Source organism: Pteropus medius, unplaced genomic scaffold, assembly GCF_902729225.1.
Source record: "Pteropus medius unplaced genomic scaffold, Ma_sr-lr_union100, whole genome shotgun sequence".
Classification (NCBI taxonomy): domain Eukaryota; kingdom Metazoa; phylum Chordata; class Mammalia; order Chiroptera; family Pteropodidae; genus Pteropus; species Pteropus medius.
In genome coordinates, this window is record NW_024355205.1 from 33,961,555 (window position 1) to 33,983,924 (window position 22,370).

A 22,370-nucleotide genomic window follows, 5' to 3' on the forward strand; every position below is an offset into this window, starting at 1 on the left:
AGGTGGTGCCATCGGAAAGGTAAAAAAATAATTACCTAGACCGGAGCTTAGTTTCTCATTTTAAGATATTGAACTTTGGACTTAATAAAGGAATTTTAAAAGAATGAAGACAGGCCAGCACTGACCTGTGTGCCCAATATTTATAGTAAAGGGGGAGAACACCGTCGGGCCCTTCGTCCTGAAACGTGCTGATCAGTTTCTCCAGCACGGTCACGGTTCTGGCAATGAGACAGTCGGCTCTTAAGGGCTTCAGTTCCGCCCCGTACTCCTTATTATATTCTGCGATGAGGTCATTGATGCATATGGTGGGGTTACTGTTGGTCACGTTAAATCCACAGCCTGGTCAAAATCCAAACAAACAACAGAAAAACATGAGCAGCTCAACCTACTGATGGCATTACACATTTCTCTCAACTACCTACATAAGGCACAGGTTGTACCATCAACTTCCTGCTTCCTGGTCCTCATTTTGAGTTCATTGTCTCTGTGGCCACTTAAGAGAATGACTTATATCTTTGAGTCCATCTTTATTATCCTCATCAAGCCAGGACTGTCCCAACCTTACTGCCAATAGGTTGGGAAAAAAGCAAGCTAATTAAACAGAAGCCACGAATGGGACAAAACCATGTGTCATGTGGTCCGGCCAAGAACTGCAGCTCGGCACTGAGAATCTCTTGTTTCTTTTCCTACTTGAATAACAGACACAGGCTCGAAAACAAAGACTTTTATTCGGGTCTTAAGAAGTAAACTCTGGATTCAGAGATTTCAAACCTTGTTCATGGCACAACCATAGAACACATCTTTTAATACTCTATCCTTGGATGTCGTCGGTGCTAGGGTTACGATGCTGGCAAGGGGCCAGCCCACGTCCTGTGGCTCTTTTACAGGCTCCCAAAGGAAGGCTTCGGGAAAGTGAGTTACCAGCAGGGTGTGAATGGGGCTTATCTCGCAGCTACTTAACGCCACCACCCTCCCCACCACCCTCTCCGGGAAGGGTCAGTCTTCCTGAATGAACCTCAAAGAGGCCTTAATCAGAAACGAAATACTTCAAGAACTCGGCAATAAGACTAAGGTGTTTTCAGGGTGTCTGGAAAAAAAAAAAAAAAAAAAAGAAACTCTCCCACAGAACAAAATTTATAATAACTTTTCTTTGGTAAGTGTTTGGGCTATTTTGGAATTGAAGCTCAGAATAGATATGTGAGGGAGTAGGTGAGTGTGTGTGTGTGTGTGTGTGTGTGTGTGTGTGTGTGTGTTTAATGTACTGCCTATTAAAATACAAAGCAAGGTAAATTACACCTAGAAAAAAGTAACTATGGCACAGGATCAGAATCTGCAGGTCTTCGTTTGCTCATTCATTCAACCATATACACAATATCTGAAGTACCTATGGAGCGTAAGGCATGAAATTTAGTGTATATAGTGCTGAAAATAGTCTTGTATTCAGAAAGTGCTGGGGAAAATAGCAGCATTGACTATTGTCAACTTAGGCTGTGTCCTTCCAAGAACCACAGAGTATCCCTCCTGGCGATCGAATCCTGGATCAAAGGTGCACCCCTCTCACCACCACCCACGGCCTTAAGTATTTAATAAAAGCTATGGATTCTCTCCACAGGACAGTGTCTCACGTCCCTTACGCTGACAGGACTCCTTGGCTCCCTGAAACCGTCCCTGGGCCTCCGGATATCTGTGGACTCCACTTAAGCATCTCTGAGTCTAGCCCATTTAAAGATGGGAAAGGAGCTCTGAGGGTAAGCAGCAGCTTGCCCAGAATAATACTGCCAGTTGGTAGCAGAGCTGGAAACATAAGCCTGTATTCTTTGGCTGGCACTTCCCACACACGGTCATGAGTCTTCTGTCCAGTGCCGATGTCTGAACATCAAACAAACTCTCCTGGGCAGTAAGTATGGGGAGGCTGACAGTTGGATGACCAGGGGCTTAAGAATTTCTAAAACCGATATTGAATCCATCTCCCTGCCAGACCTAGAGGTGCTGAAGGGAGAGGGGTTCATTATCCCACCTCGTCCAGCCTGGAGCTTATCCTACAGGTTACAAAGAACACAACCTTTTCGCGGCCTGGGAAAGTCAAATGAAGAAAGGAAGACCACCAGGAGACCCATGTCAGAAATTAACTTTCTTTTCTTATTACAAAATGGTACAGTAAATGTTTATTTTTACCATTTTTTTTTTTAAATATAAATGGTAAAATTATTGACAGAAAGTAGATCTGTGGTTGCCTAGGACTAGGGTAGGGAAGACAAAGAGGCATAAGGGAAATTTTAGAAATTTAGAAAATGTTTTAAAACTGGATTGTGTAGATGACTGTGTTGATTTAGTAAACATTTACTAAAATAATAGAATTGTATACTCTCAATGGGTGAATTATATTGCATAAAAATTATACCTCAATAAAGCTGTTAAACAATGCATGGACTAATTTTTGTCATAAAAGGAAGCGAGATGACTAGCGAACTTATTTTGTATTTTGTTGATATTAAAATATTTGTAATTAAAAAAAATGCATCCAGTTTTCTAGGTTTGGGCTACCATTGTACTTTTTTTTTCTTCTTTAAACTGAGGTATAATAGACATACAACATTACATTAGTTTCAGATGTACACATAATGAATGATTAGATTCAGGTTTACCACATAACATTTATACATAATGAAAAACAAAAAATCGCCACAATAAGTCTATTTAACACCTATCACTACACATAGTTACAGAATTTTGTTTTCTGGTGATGAGAACTTTTAAGATCTACTCTCTTAGCAGCTTTCGAATACACAGTACAGCACTGTTAACTACAGTCACCGTGCTGTCCAGTTCCCGGGGCTCACGTAGCGTCCCCTCACCCACGGGTCCACTTTCCGAGGTTTCAGGTAGCCGTGGTCAACCGTGGTCCAAAAATATTAAATTTTCCCAACTATCAACATTGTATGCTCCTGACATCTAACCACTGACATTGTCACGGCTCCATGAGCCAGGATCACCCAAAGTGCACCATCCTCCTTCTGATATACTATCAGAGGGTCAACAGTAGCCTAACACTATGTCACAATGCCTGCGTCACGCATGTCACCTCATTCATCACACAGGTGCCTATCATGTCACATCATCACAAGAAGGGTGAGTACAGTATAGCGAGATGTTTTGAGACCACATTCTCGTAGCTTTTATTATAGTGTATTGTTACAATTATTCTGCTTCATTATTAGTTATTGTTGCTAACCTCTTACTGTGCCTAATTTATAAACTTTACCATAGGTATATATGTATAGAAAAAACGTAGTATATAATAGGGTTCGGTACTACACCCTGCAGGTCTCAGAACATGTTCCCCCACGGATAAGTGAGAACAACTGCATTTATTTTATAACTCAAGTTTCTACCATTTGATTCCCTTCATCCACCCATTTCGCCCACCCCCTACTCTTGCCTCTGGCAATCGCCAATCTATTCTCTGCATCTATAATCTTATTATTTATTTATTTATTTTTTTAAAGATTCCACATATAAGTGAGATTATACAGTATCTGTCTTTCCCTGTTTTACTTATTTCATTTAGCACAATGCCCTCAAGATCCATTCATGTTGTTGTTACAAATGAGAAGATTTCATTCTTTTTTATGGCTGAATAATATTCTTCTGTGTGTGTGTGTGTGTGTGAATCACATCTTCTTTATCCATTCATCCATCAATTCGGGTTATTTCCATATCTTGTAAATAATGCTGCATTGAACATGGGGGTGCATATAATTCTTTGAGTTAGCGATTTCATTTTCTTCAGATAAATACCCAGAAGTGGAATTCCTGCATTATATGGTATTCCTATTTTTAATTTTTTGAGGGAACGCCATACTGCTTTCCACAGTGGTTGTACCAATCTACATCCCCACCAACAGAGCATGAGGGATCTGTTCTCCACGTCTTCGTCAACACTTGTTATTTCTTGTCTTTTTGATAACAGCCGCACTTACAGGGGTGAGGTGTTATCTCACTGTGGTTTATTTTCATCATTTCTAAATCAATGAGAAGCAGGAGTGTGGAAAGGTATAAGAAAATGTGTTTAATGTGATACCAATTTGGTTTTCTTGGCCACAGATGGGAATTTTAAACCCGTTGAAGCACTTTCAATCAATCTGCCTGTTTCATACACGTATTACATCCTATATTTGTAAGACCCCCCCAAAAAAGTAATCTCATATGTTAATTCACATCTCCAATATAGCCACATATAAACCATTTTTATTTTTATTAATCTAAAATTGCTGGGGAAAAGGCTTTAAAAACTCACCAATAAGTATATAAAATGTTTCTCCCATAAGCGTTGAGTTAACCAGAACTCCACCAAGCTTCATGAGGTCACTGTAATAAATATCGTTGGGCCACTTCACTCGTAAGTTGATATCCTAAAGGAAAATTGGCATATTAATCAAGTAATCGATGGGCACACAGGGACCAGTTGAGGACATCCAGCGAAAAGTCAGTTGAGCGGAATACTCTCAAAACTAAAGAAACACGGGGCCTCATCCTCTCTTCTTTTTCAGCCAGCTAAATTACTTCTTTAGGACAATCTAGAATTAAGGTGCCTTTTGGAACTAGCAAGATAGACTTCAAGGACACAGCGGTAGTAATTGAAGCACCGTCCCCACTCGCCACCGATGTTCACCGTCATCAAAACACTGTCTGACGATGCCCATCTTGAGAATTCATTTCGTTTCCTCGGTTTGGACCACCAGCACTGTGGAGCATCTGTCATGTGCTAGGTGCAGGGGCGGGGAGAGGATAATACACGGGTTCGAGGGGCCCCGGCTCGAGAGAGAAAGATGGCCCCGAAGAAACCGCTGTCATGAAAGGCGGCAGACATGGATCGAGTAGAAAGCTATGACGACACCGACGGGGGGCGCGTTCCACCGACTGGTCAGAGATGGCCTTCGACTTGTGTAATGGTAATAGACTTGTCCTCTCCACCCTGAGGGGTGTGGCCTGAGCAAATCCCCCTGTGCCTCGGTCACGGTGGAGCGGTCGAGGGTGGACACTGGTTCAGCTGGGCCATCCGGACCCTCACCTCCCCCATGACTCGTACTTGGGGCACACAGACTGGCTTAGATCCAGCAGGCACCAGAGCCACCTGGACTCCTGGACCTGAGGCTGGCAGCCAGGTTGTGCCATCTGTGGGTAGAGGAAGTCCATCTGGAGACATGAGGCTGGAAGAGGGACAGACACACAGCAAAATAAAACTGAGCCCAGAGAGCAGCTGATAGGCTCCGAGTTCAGCGGGGCTGGCTTTTCCCGTACGGGGGGGCCTGGCCCGGCACGAGCCCCTTTTCTCGGCACTGTTCTGTATGCTGCTTCCACCAAATCACTGCGCTGGCAGTAGTGTCACCCCTGTGGGACAGAGGAAGACACTGGAGCATAAAGAGGACAGCCCGAGGTCGCACCACCTGGACGAGGTAGAGCTGGGATTAAAACACAGGGCTTCCTCGCATCAAGTCCAGGTGCTTAATACGAGGCTCTGTAGCCTGTTGCTTCCAGGAAATCACCTTCTCTACTTCCAACAGGCCTCCTCATCGCCCCACCGTCTGGAATATGTTTCTGTGCTTTATGAGCTCACCTGCCCTGGCATAGCGTTCTAGGCTGAGAGAAGAGATGCAGGGACACAAAAGAACCCAAGTACGAGAAAAAGCAGGGTGCTCGCCATGACCCATAACTGAAAGGAGCTTCACAGTTCTTCTCTGTCTAGAATAAGTTTCTCAAAGGCGGGGATATTTTGCCCCCCAGGGGACACTGGGCAATACGGGGAGACATTCCCGACTGTCAGGGTTTGAGGGAGACCTGCTGCATCTCGTAGCCACGGCCAGATACACTGTTCCACATCCTATAACGCACAGGATGGCCCCCAACTAAGATGTGAGGGCCCAAACACCCACGCGCCAAGGTGGAGAAACGCTGGCCTAGAAAATCTATAATGCAGAGAACTTTGTCCTGGTCCCCCTGGCAGTTCCCTTCTTTCTTCTCTCTCGCTTGCCTTCCCATGTCCCCCTGTGCCCCACACAGCCCCTGCCAAAGCTCAGAAACATCTCCCAACCCTGCGGGTGGCACTTGCTTCCGTGCCAGGCCTGCTCAGACGCCTGGCTGTGTTCTGAGTTCCCATGTTCGGATCGAGTTAATGATGCAGCTTATGAAATTGTGGGCTCCCACGCAGGTAAACAGGGACATCTATTCCAAAGTGAAGAGAAAGGCTGCATGCTTATTTTTTGTTGTCTCAATTAATCATTTATTCAAATGGCTGATGCGGGCCTTGTGTCTAAAGCATTATGCTAGGTTCTTTGAGGATCCAAATAAAACTAGTTCTGCATTCAGAGAGCTGCTTACTCTGCAGGAGACAGAACAGGAGTACAAATAACTTTGCTTCAGAGCAAGTCGTGGGAGATACCACGGAAGAGGCTTAGCTATTTGAAGGGAGAGCCTGCAGCTTGAGGGTTCAGGGGCCAGCATTAGAGCTGGGCCTCCAGGATGAACAGAACGACCAGAGTAGGAGCCCGACATAACAGCTGTAGGTAGGAAGGAGCCAGGGGAAGACCCCCCCTTTTTATAGCCGTATGAAATCCTTCCAGGAAAACTGAGGAGGGTGATGTGGTAGGTGGGGGCCAGGTATGGGGGAAAAGGCTTTAGTAACTCTGTTAACCACTGTCTTTTTCTTATCTTCTTAATCACTGACACCAAAGCATCCAACGGTAACGAAGAAGTGGGCGCATCTGTCCCTACAGCTGGGGGCAGAGAGCCCCAAACAAACCTGCACGTTGAACTCATGCAACTGCAGACCAAGGATGGCTCTGCTGAGCACAGGCCGTAGTAAGGAAGGTAGGAAATGAGGACTTTTGAGATCTATAAAATAAGGCTTTTCACCAGAAAATGCAGACAAATAGCCCCATCCAGTCCAATTGCATCCAATAGGGAAAAAAAAAAAAAAAAAAAGACTCACCCTTACTAGGCTGTTTGAGAAATCTGACAACAGGACAGAAAGGGAATCCTGCGGGGGAAACGCATTCTGGTGAGCCTGAAGCAGCTGTAAAACCTGATGGTGCCTTTAGAACTCCAGGGACACAGCTGTCAGCTTTGCAAAAAGCAGGCCGAGGCTCCACATGCGGCGATCCCGCAAACAAATGCTATAAACGAGCCCGAGCCAAGATGTGCACGCAGAGTGGGGACGTAAAGGTGAGGGAACTGCACGTACCTGGTACCCGGGAATGGACCTGACCGCCTCCACGACCGCCAGGGACGCCAGATGCTGGACGAACGGGATCCTCTGTCCCAGATTGGACCTCAGTGGGATGGAGACCAGCAGAGTAGAAAGAGCACATCCCGCGGGACTCAGCCATGCATTCCTTCCGCGCCCTGGAAGACAGGCCCCACTGGGAAACTGGCCACTTTGCCACAAGAACAGACTCAGAAGCACATTGTGCCAGAAAACGTGCCTGAGGACTCGGAGCCACATGGCGAAGACACATCCCACCAGAACAGACCAGGACTGATTAAGACACGTGGATATTCTGGGGTGAACTCAGTCACAGAGGAGCTTTTCAAAATCTGAAGCCCTGCTGCTGAACAATTTCCCGATGATCAGCCGGCTGCTCTGCCTCTGGGAGCATATCATCTGTGCTTTGACGGCTCAGAGCCTCACAGTGCTGGGACATCGCTCTCAGCTGAAGTCTCACCTACGGTGATGCCGGCAAAAACAGGGATGAGGGCAACCGAACCGAATCTGTACTGGTCCAGGAGAGGCCCTGGATACCCCTTCTGAGAACTGACTCCTATCCTGGTGATGGTCACACAACCTTGTGAACATATGAAAAACTGCACACTTTAAACGAGAGAACTGAATGGTGTGCGAATTATATATCTCACTGTTATTTTTAAAAATGGAAGCTGAATTTAAAAAAGGATCCCTAGTATTAACTCTGAGGGTTTGTTTTTGTTTTTTTTTAATTTTCTTAAAATCGGTCAGGAAAATAAAATAATCAAAATGGGAGGTACACCTAATCAAAGTTTTTCTATATACTTTTTTAAACCTGTTTATTGAGCCCCGTGGCTTTTGATGAAATGAATTTTTTTCCCTTTATGTTCAAAAGTCACCTTTAAGAGAAAGAAGCAGAAAATAGTGGATTCCTTATTTCTTTGCTTCTTCTGAGAAAGGCATAGGAGTCTCAAGGTTAAAAGCACATCTGAGTCAGCCTGGCATCGGCTAGGGGTGGGAAAAGGCAGGGCGGGGTGCCTCCTGCACGACCATGGGCACGGCATCTGCTCTCGCCTCTGAGGGTCAGCACTGAGCAGCCCTCTGCTTCTCTGCGGGCACTCTGTGAATGGGCACTGCCTGAGTGCCCACTCTATGCCAATTCCAGTCCCTCCACGTGGTACTCAGTACAGACACAGAAGGCCCCTCACAGAGACCCTTCAGGAAAATAAATGTCTCTAGAGCAGTTATGATTCACAAAGTGCAATGCCTAGAATGTGTCAGAAGGAATTTACAAGATGTAGTGAACCAAATGTTAAAACCATCACAAGCCAATGTTAAGTGATTAACAAACATCTCAGTTTGAGAGAATGCTGTAACTCTCAGGCTCAATCTTCTGATCAATTTCGCTTCCTCTTCTTCCACTGAACTTGGGGCTGGGGGGTGGGGTGGGGCATGAAAACAAACCACTACTAATTTGAGCCATCTTGACAATCAACACACTCAATCAATCGTCTCTCTGGCCACGAGTCACAGATTTTAAAAAACAGACATAACAGAAACGATAATAAAAGATGACTGACCTTTGCCCTCTGTTTGTCGGGCTGCGATGGCTATTAAACCCATTTCCTGCGGCATCTCAAACATCAACCTGCAAATGGTGGGAAAGACTGGTCAGCCAGAACAGCTTTGCACAGGGAACCTAAGCACAAAGCTGGGGACACTGTTTACATACATCTGTGAACGTGTGGGTAAGGAAGGACCATCTCCCGGCTTTCGAGGGATTGCGCCCCCATTCCGGCTTCCGAGAAGCCCAAGGCAGGGAGGCACGTGTACCCGCCTGAGCTGTTATCCAGTTTATTTAAGGTGCTGATAGGTTATATTTCTTTGGACTATCCCATCGAGTTCTTTCTGACGCGGTGTCCCTTCCTCGAGTGACACTACCAATTCCTGACATTTGTTTCCACTTACAGAGCATTTCTGTTCGAATGCTAGAACATAATCATAACAGAAGTTTCTGATTATTCAGAAAACCAATATGGTGGCTATAAAGCCGTTTAAAAGATACACTCTCCCCTGAGAACTAATTACGTTTTAACTATAGTAAATAAATCTACACCTTCTGAGAACTAGGGAGAACCTTGGATCATTTTCGGCTTCAGCTCTGCTTTTAAAATGGTTTCACTTAAAAGAATACAGACTTTCCTTAGGGGGATAGGTGGGAAAGTGCCCTCTGGCTCCAGGCTCCACGGACACGGCAACGGGAACTTTTTTCAGAAAAGGGAAAAAAAGCCCCCACTCTGAATTTCTCCCCCGGCTGCACTCTATGCATTTTGACTCCGTTAGGCGTTTTCCCCTGCGCTCCCAGGCGCGGAGTAGGCATAGCGCGTGGTAGGATTTATTAAACAAAGCAGGAATCGGGTTTGCCCACTGTCGGTGCAGCTGCTGGGGCCTCTCTGAAATACTTTGGGGGTGACGAAGGCATGGGTGATGGGAGATGGTACTTGGTATAAACAGTTTCCCATAATCGTTTCCAGGGTTCCACGTGCCCCGGGGCTGCGGACATGGCCCCGGGGACGACTTCGCTATCAACGCTTCATCCTCCCTCCAGGACCAAGGAACGAGGTGGAACCTCACGAAACGGTAAGACAAGGAAACTACTCAAAGCAGAGAGGACACCAGTGTCTCTGTGTGCACCGCTGGCTCGGGGCGCCCAGGGGACCCCTCTACTTGCTAAGGAGGGCCCTGCAGCAGCGGGCGGGGGCCGGGCCACAGGCACAGGGCACTCCCGGCCAGCAGGCCGGCCGGCGTCCGTGTGCCAGGCCCACTTGCATCTGAATGAAGTGCAGCTGCAGAAGTATTTCTCTTGGACACCATGAATAAGCCATTGAGAGCAGCGGTGCCTGGACACCGTGGGACTCCGAGAACAAAGCGTCCTTTTCCTGCATCGGAACAGCGCAGTCCTAAGAAGGAAGCTTTGTCCCGCGGGGAGGTAAACTGTCTTCGAGGAACCTCCGCTTCCCCCAGGGTGCCAGCGCTTTAGCTGGGCGCGCCCGCGGGCTCTCTCGGGGCGGCTAGCACACTTTTCCTCCGGAAGGGGGGATGATTTAGCACGTTGTGAGCAGACTGCGAAGGCCCTCTCCATGGCAGCAATCTACGCTGTTCTTTAAATAGACAGTAGACAGTCGTGTGCTGTGTAGCCAGCGGTGATGAGTAAGTGGGGCAGGGTGGGGCGGGGAGGAGGGTCCAGAAACCAAACACAGACTTCTGGAACAAAGAGAAATGATTAAGGGAACATATGCCCTAAACTGCTTGGAGGTTTGGCAGCAGTTAACAGGGCATATTGATGAGAAGACTGGGTTTATGCTGCTGAAGACCAAGAGGAAACTCGGAGGGGGGAGACAAACAGGAGAGGGGGCCACGCTGAGCTGGGACAACTGGAGGCCGCCAGATTTATTTGTGCTATCTGAGATAACTCTGGAGGCCAAACCACACAGCTCACGGGCAACAAAGCAGCATTTATAAACTTTGTAAATTTTGCATCTCTGAAAATGAAGTCGCTAGAGTCTGCTTTAGCGGAAAGGAGACACCATAAACGCGTTTCCATCCGATTTGATGATGTTCTCACAAAAGGAAACAGAAAAAGGAAAAAAAAAAAAAAGAGGGTGTTACATAATGATCACCTCCCTGCCTCTGTGTATTTTCTTTCCTTCTTGGCAAAGGCTATGGAATAAAAGGCTTCTGTGAGTGGCAGCCGAATGCATTCACTGCAGTACCAACTGGGCATGCAAAAAAGCAGTCTCTTTTTGTCTGAAGCATCCAGGCCCCAGAGGGAACCCTTCGCAAACGGACAGCGTCCTGGTCACTTAGGTTCCTAAGGACATCGCAGCACATACTGGGTGCTCTGCCAATGCGAATGTCATGAATTTCATGTGGTCGTTGGAATAAAACTTCAATAATTAAGACTAATCTAGAAGACAGCCCAATATGAATTAATGAAAATTCTGAAGGAACAAAAATTTAGATTCAGACCCAGTCAATCCACTTTGGGGATTCCAACCAAAGGAGGTAGTCCACATTCACCACAGTGCTATGAAAGTAAAACAACTGGATATGACCTAAGTGTTCAGTAGGAGTATGGTTAATTATGGTACATGAAGTCAATGGAATAATTTGGAGTAGGTGAAAATGATAGTCATGAAGACTATGTAGCAACACGGAAGAAAGAAATGCTTGTAATGTAAAAACTACATAAATTTTTATTCCAACTATGTCAAATTCGTAGAAGAGGAAGGGAGTAATATTTGACAAAATCTCTTTATTTTTAAACTTTTCTTTAAGATGGTTAGCTTTAAAATTATTTTGAAAAATGAGAGAGAAGCATGGTTTTTATGTTCACATACAATATTTGTAATTATTCATAACTATTTCTAAGAATAGGACTAACACATCTGCTTTAAAAATAAAAGAGACAATAACAAGTTATCTGTAGCACTGTTTCATTACAACTAATGAATCAGAGCTTTTTTGAAAGTAATCAATGAGCAAAAATTCTTATAACTAGTCTTTTCGTATACAATGAGAGCCTTTAAATTTTTATGCCTTCTGACTCAGTACTGTACTTCCAGGATTAAAGTCTAAGAGGTACTCAGAGAATAGAAATAATTCCAGGGCACGGCTATTCCTCATAGCATTACATTGTGAAAATCAGAACAGTGCCAACAGGCCATGATAAAGGAATGAAAAACAATCACCGCAGCCCCACACAAAACGGCCATCAGGGAAATGGGCAAATGCCCACAGGACACCATCCGGGGATTCAGTCAGGATGCAAATCCTATACACAGTCTGATTCCAATGATGTTTTAAGATATACTTTTAAAATTTCTTGGGACATATTAACAAAATATTAGCTGTGGTTATTCTGAGAAGCATAATTATTTGAAAAAGTACAAAGCAGAAAATAAGCCATCCATATAAGTCCCTCTTAAAAATGTGTCACCCAGAGATTGCATAGAATAACATAAAGAAGAAAGTGAAATTATCATATAATTCTGGGTTCCCCTTCTGGAGATAATTACTGCCAATATGTGTCCTTCTTATTAAAAGCATATATACCTTTAGACTTTTTCCACATTTAAAAAATACACAAAGATGTATGTTACAAAATGTTTCTAACAATTGGAAAAATTCCTTATTTGGAGGTATTTAAATGATGTTGTTGATATATAGAATGGACATTCTTATTACGTTGATAATTAAAAAGGAAGGCTTAAAAACAGTATCACGGATCCCATTTATGTAGGCCGTGTATTCCTACGTGTATTTTTAGAAGAATACAGGACATATATAAACACTGGTTATCTCCAGAAGGTGGAGGCAAAATGATATAATTTTAGCATCTTTTTTATGTTGTTCCATGTTCTCTGGGTGGTAAAATTTCAAGTAGTTTTTATTTTCTTTATACTTTTCTGAGTTTTCCAATATATCTATACTCGAAGTACATTCATCTTACAACCAAAGAATGTGCTATTAACAAAAGGTTTTATTTAAACCCAACTTTTCCTTCAGTAGGTTAAATTAAGCATGCATCTGCCAGCTTAATAGTTGGTGAATAACCTTCTCCTATCTGAGAGATCACAGATTCGCAATGCAGAGGCCACCAACTGTCTGAGCTTTAACAGGTTCACTGTACAAACTCTCCTGTAACTCACACGACACGTGCACAGCCGTGCCTGTCTCCTGCATTGGATGGAGCGATGGTGGAGCATGAGGCCTGTGGGAAGGCGGCAGGCTGAGTCCCGGTTATGGTCCTTGCACAGACTGCCTCTGGGACGGGGAGGCCATGTGCACAAGGTCACCAGTGTCCTAGTTTAGTCTGTGAGCCATATGGTCTCTGTTGCGACTCTTCGGCCCTGCAGTCCCAGCCCCAAAGCAGCCATAGGTAATATTTAAATGAGAAAGTTTGGTTGTGTTTCAACAAAACTTTAGAGACACAGAAATTTCCATTTCATCTAATATTTATGTGTCACAATAAAGTAATTTTTAAATTACTAGACATTATTTCTTGAGTGGCTTTAGGTTTATAGAAAAACCAAACAGAATGCACAGTTCCCTTCCCATATACCCACCAAAGCCCCTGTGTTTCCCTATTATTAACATCCCATGTTAGTAAGATACATTTGTTATAACTGACAAACCAATATTGATATATTATTATTAGCTGAAGTCCGCAGTTTAACATTAGGGTTCACTCACCGTAGTTTTATGGGTTCTGACGAACGTATAATCCCCTGCATCTCCCATGACAGTTTACCACATAGGATAGTTTCGCTGCCCTAAAAATACCCTGTGTTCCACCCCTTCGACCCTCCTCTCCGCGCCCCAACCCCAGGCAACCACTGATCTTTTCAGCGTCTCCACAGTTTTGCCTTTTACAGATTGCCATAGAAATTTTATTCTTTTAAAACTTTTTTCCAACCATTTAAAAATGTGAAAATCACTCTGGCTATGATATTAAGTGGTACGAAAACTGGCAGCATGCCAGATTGGGCCCAAGGACCATACTTCGCCATGCATTCAAATTTCACCCACTGTCCTAACAACATGCCCTTGACAGCAAATCGCAGTCTTCTTTCTGGGTCAGGGTCTAATCCAGGGTCGCTGGCTGCACTTAGTTGTCATGTCTCCTTTCACCTGGTTCAAGTCTTTAGTCTCTTTCATGATCGAGACATTTTTTTTGAGGAGTGTGAGACGTTACCATTATTTGATAAAATGTCCCTCAATTTAGAAAATCCGAAGGCTCAGGATGAGACTCGGGCTAACATTTTTGGCAGGAACGCACATTAGTGAAGTCGTAGCCTCCTCAGTGTGCGGTATCAGGAGGCACGTGCTGCTGCCTTGTCCCGGGACTGCTGAGTTAACTCTGATCCACACCGGTTAAGGTGGTGTGTGCCAGGCTTCTTCCCTGCGAAGCTACTGTTTTTCCACTGTAATTAATTAGTACTCGTAGAGTGATAAATATCACGTGCCTCATAAAATTGAATCTACTAGTGTAGCATCTGTGGGTGAGCCTTGCTTGAATCAATTATTTGTTTGATGATTGCCGAACAGTGACCTTCTGATTCCATCATTTCTTTCATATGTCCTTGCTGGATTGCTACTATAAGGAAGAACTTTTTCTTCTCCCCCACTTATTTTTCTATTTATTATTTATATCAGAATAGACTTGTAGACTTATTCGATAGATTATATACTTTTCTATCATTATTTATTTTGAAGCTCAAACTGCCCCAGGTTCAGCAAGTACAAGCTCCTTCAGGCTGGTCGCTGTGTCCTATTGAGCTGTCCCTGTCACTTTCAGCATTTTACTTTCTGGCGTAAGAACAGGTTCCAGGCTCCTTTTGAACTTTTCCAGCGCCAGCTCTGTTATCGGCCATTTCTCCAAAGAGCTCTGATTCCTTTTAGTGAAGAATAGTATTTATAAAACAAATCTGGGTGCTAGGAAAGGGCTAGAAAGTGTGTGTTTCTCTTCCTTCCTTCCTCTCTCCCCTCCCCGCCAATTCCATACATCCATCCATCTACCTTGAAAACCACGAGTTCATTGAAAACTCCAATTCCAATCTAATACCACAAGGTTCATTCTAGTCTCCCACTTTCTGTATTTGTAACTTCCTTCTCCAATAATGAGGAATCTGGCTCTCGTTATCTCAAATGTATTTACTTATTTGCTCAATACTATAATACACAGAAAGTGGTTTCAGAATTGCTGACCCATGCTACTGTGAAAAACAAACTTACTGACTAGGGTTCAAGATTTATCTACAGTTCTTTTCTGTCTTTGGCCTGAGGGTATATAGTAAATATTGTGTTTAAAAGTTCCTTGGGCTTGTTCCTTTTTCTCTCACTTTAGTGTGGTTATGTTATTCATCAAAATAAGGTTAGGCTTAATTATACTTCTGTATTCCATTACAGGGTCCGCCCTCCAATCCTCGTTTCTTTTTTATTTTCAACTTGGATCCAAGAGGCAGAACTGTACAGAAAAGCATATTCAGAAGTGTCATGCTCCACCACCCACCCGCTCTGCCTAACCTCCCCTTCCTTACTTCTTTCTGCAAATAACAATTCAATTAATCTTACTAGTTTCTGGCTTATTCTTTGTGTTTCTTCCTGCACAGGTGAACGTGCATATTTTCTTATTTCCCTTTCTTCCTTACAGAAAGTTACCATTTTGTAGATACTCCTTTGCTTTTTGTTTTGTTTTGTTTTGTTTTGTTTTCATAGAGCTCTTCCTCATTCTTTTGTACAGCTGAGTAGCACCTCACTGTGTGAAGGAAGTACAACTTATCCAACCACTTTCCTATGTACGGACATTTAGCTGGTATCCAAAATGACAGTATAATGAATTCCTTAGTCACGTACATTTTTGTACTGTTGGAGGTGTATCTTTAGGGTAAATTCCCAGAAGTGAAATGCTGGGTCAGAAGGAAAATGCATATGTAGATTTGCTAGATACTGCCAGACTGCCCTCCATTACCAATGAGCCAGCCATGTATGGGTACCTGTTCACGCACAGCCTCGTCAACGGAGCATGATGTCACACATTTTTAGTTTTTGCCAATCTGATATGTGAGAGCTGGTTATTTCAGTGTAGTTGTAATTTGCATTTCTGTTATATGTTAGGTTTACAAATGTTTAAGGGCCATATAGTGTGAATTACCTGCTCATGTCTTTGGCCTATTTTTAAGGGCTTCTTATATATTAGGGAATATTAGTGCTTTATCTGTGTTATCTTGCCAATAATTTTCTTCCAGTTTGTTGTCTTTTGATTGTTTATGGTGTTTGTTTTTTTTACCATGCGATATCTTTTCTATTTTTCATTTTTGTGTAGTCGAATGCATAAATCTTTTCTTTTACTGCCTTCTGTTTTTGTTTTATCAGAGCTTTTCTCTACCCGCACGTTCTAAGGAATTTATTTACTTGTTTCTAGTAAAGAATTTCACTTTTAAAATTCAGATCCCCGATATAGTTGGTGTTAATTTTTATGTATGGTGAAAGGTAAGGATCTGATTATATCTTTTTTTCCCCAAATGTCTATCAAATTGTCCCAGGACAATTTGTTAAAAAGTCTATCTTTGGCCTAGGAATTTGAGATGCCACCTTCATTATACACTAAACTTCTATATGTACTTGGGTCTATTTCTGGATTTTCCATTCCTTTCTGCTGGTCTATTTATTAATGTGCCAATATCACGGCATTTTAATTATAGAGATTCATTTTAATTATAGAGATTCATGGTGTTTTAAAATCTAGCAAGACTAGTACCACTCCATGGCTTTACTTTTTCACTGTTTTCCTGGCTGTTCTTGCATAGTTATTTTCCAAATTACCTATCTTAATGGTTAGAAAACAAACAAAAACACCACCTGGTATTTTTAGTACAAACACATTAAATTTATAAATTAACTTAGGAAGAACTGACATCTTTGTGATATCAAGTTGTCCTATCTATGAACAAGGAGTGTCTTACATTTGTTCAAGTTTACTTTGTTTCCTTCAGACATGTTTTAACATTATTTCATGTAAATTTTGAACATTTTTTTGTTAAATTCTTCGAAATTTTATCTTAGTTGTTGCTCTTATAAATCAGACCATAATATCTTTTACTGGTTATTGTTTATATAGACAAAGACTATTGATTTCTGGATGTTAATTTTAGGTTCTGCTCCCTTACTGATTCTTTTATTGCTTGAGTTAGAGAACCAGTGGTTTTCTAAGGCTTCGCAGGTGTACTACCACATCATCTGTACAGCTTTTCTTCCTTCTCAGGTATGTCTCTAACTGACTTCTCTTGTCTGTTTGGACTGGCGAACAGCTTCAGTACAGCGCTAAGCAGAAGTGGAGACAGGGGGTGTCCTCGCCTTACTTCTGATCTCAGCGGAGCCCTTACTTGTTAGAGGTTCTCCCACTACATCAGATGCTATCTTTAGGACTCAAGTGTGCGTATGCGCGCGCACGCGCACACACACACACACACACACACACACACACACACAATCATATTTTAAAAATCCATTCATTCCTATGTTTGGAATGTATTAAGATAGGATGCTGAGTTTTAAAAAATGCTTTTCAGCATCTATGGAGATAAGCATCTGCTGTTTCTCCTTCGATCTATTAATATGTTAATGAATTAATTTGTCTGTAAATATATTAATTTATTTTTCTAATATTGAACCAACCTTGCATTCCTAGCAAAAATATTTGATTATAGTGTATTACTTTCTTAACGTTGGTTGGATTCTCTTTGGTAATATTTATTACGTCTGCATCGATGCTCAGAAGTTATGTATTGGTCTGTAATTTTTTGTATTGTCTTTAATAGATTTAAATATCAATATCATTTACTTCATTAAAAAGAATTTGAATTTTTTGTTTCATTTTCGATGAGCCTATGCTCTTTCTACTGAAATGCTGCCTGCCAACAAAACTAAAAAGAAGTTTCAGCCAGTGAGCCTGTAGGACAATTCTAAGGTAAATGTTTCTGATTTCTTCTAGACATGGCTTTAGTATTCCTGGTCTGCATAGAATCTCTTTGCACCTACAGCTGTGCGAGTCATCTGCAACTCGTGGGGAACAAAGCAGTGAGTCTCACTCACGTGGACTGGGGTCGGGAATTTATGCCTAAGAACATGAACCGAGGCTTCATCTTTACCCCAGGCAGACATCAGGCAGGATGCATGTTAGACCTTCTCAAGAAGGTCTGGACACATCTGGTAGTGTTGGCCGGAATGACTAGGTCTTTTGACATTCCACAAAGAAAACATTCTTCATGTTTACAAACAAGACAGGAGCTACAGAAGAACCATTCTAATACTTTCCTTAATCATCTCCATTAAAACTTCAGAAAATAGAACATATTTAGATGTTTTGCACTGTACTTTTCACTCAATTTTAACAATGACTCAGTCATGGCTAGGAACTACCAAGCTCAACAAATGTAGAGTCTTGACCACAGAATCAAGGTCACAGAATGAAAGCTGCCTCTCGGGCCATGACCTCTAACAATGCTGCACATCAGAACCGAGTGCTGAGTTTTAAAAAAACAAACAAAACAAAGAGATGCTAAGGCCCATCTTAGCCCCACTGAATCCCCATGCCCAGAGCTGGTTCAAAGGGTGACGTTCTGAAACCATTGCAACAGAAGCTGTTTCTCAATGATGTTTTACAAAACTATATTTCTTGAAAAAATCCCTACAACATCGAAGAGTCAATAATTATTCTCTGGCCACCACAACTGCTGAAAATGAAGTCCCCTAGGATGACACAGAAACAATCCCACATATGAAGAGATTTTTTTGTCTTTTTATGTCCCCTAGGATAACACAGAAACAATCCCACATATGAAGAGATTTTATTTTCTAAAGCTAAGGTAGTGATTGGTAGTTGAGAGAAAAAAAAAAAAAGGAACAAGCGACTGGCAACGGGACAGAAAGTATAGACCCGAGAGTGCCACCATGTACAAGATCGTGACTTGGTAATGCTCGAGTCACCTGTTAGCGTTCTGTTCCCCTAGAGTGACTTCATTCACGGTCACCAGATGTCAGGCCTGAGTAGTTTTTAGCTCCAAAAAGCATGTTAAGGGTTGGGGGGTCTCTCTCTCAAACACCCACACACCACCCTTAACCACTACCTCATTACGACAATGACAGGCTTCCAACACTAAGTACACCAGCCAACATGGCACCATCTGCCCACTCGCTTTAAGATTTCTCCAAGGCCTTATGAACTAATTCATGGATGAGTCATGTTATTTTCAACTACAGGTAAAGAATGGGATCTTCAGGTCCTCAGAAGGTACCATAAGGTTCTAGATTGCGTATAGCAATGGTTCTAATTACTGAGCACCTGGCCATGTGCTAGGCTCTCGCTACCAGCAATTTTCTCACGTAGGCACTCCAGCGACTGTCGTGATGGCTGTTGCCAAGTGGTCTCATTTTACTGATGAGGAAGTGGACGAGACATGGCTTAATAAGCCTAGCGAGGTCCCAGAATAGTTAACCAGGGTTGCCTGGCTCAGAGACCCACTCCCTGAGTCACTGTGAAAGAATCTCTTCTTTTATCAAAACAAAATTTGAAGGTAGACATGTCACCAGCCTCTTAAAGTGCATATGTAAGTTGGACGGTACTGGGGTGTTTATACATTTCCAGAAAGTTACGCACTTGTAGACTCAAAGGGGGAAATCAAAATGAGGTTCTTGCATTTTTTAAGAATTAAAATAGTCATCTTAAGTTTTTAAAAATCAGACATCACCACTCTTGTGCCAAAGTTCATTAGTCTTGCCTTTTGTGTCTGAGTAGGCGTCTTCCTTGCTCTATACACATTCTTGTTTCAAATATGCCAATCTTTCCTCCGGAAGTTTACATGAGATACTATAATAAGCAGTTTCTTGGCCTACGGAGCCAAGGGGCTGCTGACACACCTGGGCAGACGAAGCAACATGAAGGTAATGCAGCTCTCCCTTTTCTCCACCCCAATACCGTCATCACTTCAGGGTAATGATGAGGAAGAGGTTCCTGCCCCTGCCATCTGGCCTCAAGGCCACTGCTGCTGTCACCGCCTTGCTGCCCAGGATGTCACCCTTCCTCCTTCCCTCTCCCGCTCAGACCTGCTCCAGAGCCTCCGCCACACCCCGCCCTGCCAGAGGCCAGGAGGCATGCCAGAGCTTGTTGGACCACAAGGCTTAGCACCAGCTTAACTCTTCACTCAGTGGGACAAGGGGCCTCTTTCTTTAATGCAGGGCTCTGCTCCATGATATGCTGGGTTTATGGCCCCCAAGAACTAAACCTGGTTCAGAATCCAATTCTACAACAGATTTTCGTTGATAGTTATTTTCCAATCACCCCTCCCCAACTCCATTTTCTACCCCACTCTGGTCGGGCTCCATGCTAGCAAGATATTTTGCATCTTGCTTCCTTACTGAATTCTTGTGTTGTTTCGAGTAGTTTTATCGTTGATTCTCTAAGGTTTCCCAGGCATGCTAGCGTATCGACTGCGAATAGAAACGGCTTTATATTTTTTTCCACCTGTACGCCTCTGACTTTTCTTGTCTGTTTGATATGGCGATAAATCTAAGACGATGTTAAGCAGAACTGGATAGCGCACATCATGGCCTTGTTTCCTGGTCTTTGTGGAAACGCTCTTAGTGTGTCCTCATTAAGTGGGATGCTCGCTTTAGGACTCAACGGGTCTCCCAACACTGGGCCTCGACCTCTACTCTCACTGACTCTCCAAGGAGCTCTGGGAAATAATATGTCCTCTCTTGTGGAGCTGGTCCTGTCACCCCACCGTCACCTCCGTAAGCTTTCCCTTCATCTCAGGCAGATGCTGCCTGTGGCCCTGGGAGCTGCAGGGACCGACCACACACCCAGAGCAGCGGGAAGTGCGGCATCCTTGCCCGTTTCAACAAGACACTAGCATGTGAAGAGAGGAATGAACACAGATGAGAACTCGGTTTGTCCTGAGATCTTCTGAAACATTCCTCTCCTGGGACCTCTGTCTTCATCCTGCCTCTTCCTGCCCCTTTAAAAAGAAAGTGCTTCCTATTTGTTAATTTTTGAGTTTTTATTGCCTTTTTATTTTGCTTGACATTTTATAATCAATCTTCTGTATATGTTTATATATGCTTTTCTATTTAAACTTTTTTTTTTTTCAAATCTAAAAAACATAGTACCATACCGCCAAAGGTGTCAGGAAACAAGCTCAAATAAGGACGGGCTCCAAAGACTGCTCTGCCAACAAAATGCCAGTAAAATCTGAAACCCGGGTTCAGACACACTGGGAACGTTCCAAAATTTAAAACTTAAAGAACTTCTTTATTCCAGTAAATCAGCTTCCCTGCGAATACCATCAAAATCCTATGTTTTAATGAGTGAGGGAATATCAGAGGAAGGGGTGGAGAAGGAAAGGATTTGGACGAGTACAAAATTTAATTTAAAAACTATTATGAGAAGTTTAATTTCCCCCTCCCCCAACCAAATACATAAATCTTTTCCATGCATTTTCTTTGTTTCGTTTATTTAAATTTTTCTGAAAAAGGCATCCTGAACCATCTGAATCAATGACAGAGGAAGTCACGGAGTGGAGGTAGTTTTTAATAATAAATATTTATATACTGGATTCCTATTAATTAAAACGCCATGTTAGATATACGGGAGCGTGCAATCTTTAGGAAAAGTCAAATTCTCACCGAACATTTAATCAAACCAGGAAGAAAGACATCGACAGGAAGGATGATCAGCAGTATAAGACCAAGGGGGCTACTTAAGGCCTAGGGACAATAAGATGGGTCAGAGTTCAGGGGGAGACGACTCACTTTATGGGGGAGTGGGAGGGTGCATTCAGCCATATTTCAGAGCTGAAACTTACCAGGACCAAGAAGTACGAACAAATCCGGGAATATAGATTGCTCATATTTTTCACACGGCCGTGTGTGTGTGTGTACATGTTAGTTTGCCCAGGATACTGTCACTTCCACTCCAAGTCTAGTGTAAGTCAGTTTTGGATGCTCTTCCAAGAGCATCCCGCACGGGGCTCTGATGGGGTAAGGCACCACTTAGATCTTACCGAGAAATCGGCACTTCAGCGCCTATGTCCTGGGGAGCGCTGGGCCCTCCAGCAGTGAGGAGGCACCTGCTCCATCCAGAGTGAGGGGCTGCTGGCCCAGGCATCCTCGGCCATAGCCAGGTGTCACAGAAAAGGCAGTGCAGTTGCTTTCCTGGGAGCTCCTGGGGGTGCTACCTGCCTATGCCGAATGCCAGTCTTCTCATAGATAAAACTGGGCCCTATGGGCCCCACCCCTTAGCCTTACTTGGCCTGAGGAATAAAAGTGTCGCTCTGCGTGGACACCTTGAGCAGAGTACCTGGCACACGTGGGCACTTAGTTAATATCAGGTCTGCCCTCATTTCCTCTCCGTTGTCACACTGACATGAGGGACGAGATGAAAGGCTCCGTGGCGGTGCCCCTTCTAGGCAAGGAGGCAGCTCCCTTCTGGATTAGGCTGTTTACAACAGGGCGCCCTTCACCCTTGTTCGAGGTCCTTTAGCACAGGATATTCTGGAAAAAGAGGAAT

General features: G+C 43.4%; 1 protein-coding gene across 10 annotated transcripts in view; it reads right to left on the bottom strand.

Annotated features, from left to right (window-relative positions):
• HLCS (holocarboxylase synthetase) overlaps window positions 1–22,370 on the bottom strand; it is a 179,753-nt gene that overhangs the window by 6,226 nt on the left and 151,157 nt on the right. For all 10 annotated transcript variants that reach the window (XM_039857492.1, XM_039857493.1, XM_039857499.1 and 7 more), the window contains 4 exons: window positions 8,821–8,888; window positions 7,241–7,401; window positions 4,298–4,412; window positions 126–339 (listed from right to left, as the gene is read on the bottom strand). In XM_039857492.1, the coding sequence (XP_039713426.1) occupies window positions 126–339; window positions 4,298–4,412; window positions 7,241–7,401; window positions 8,821–8,888 (558 nt within the window). The remainder of the gene's footprint in view (window positions 1–125; window positions 340–4,297; window positions 4,413–7,240; window positions 7,402–8,820; window positions 8,889–22,370) is intronic.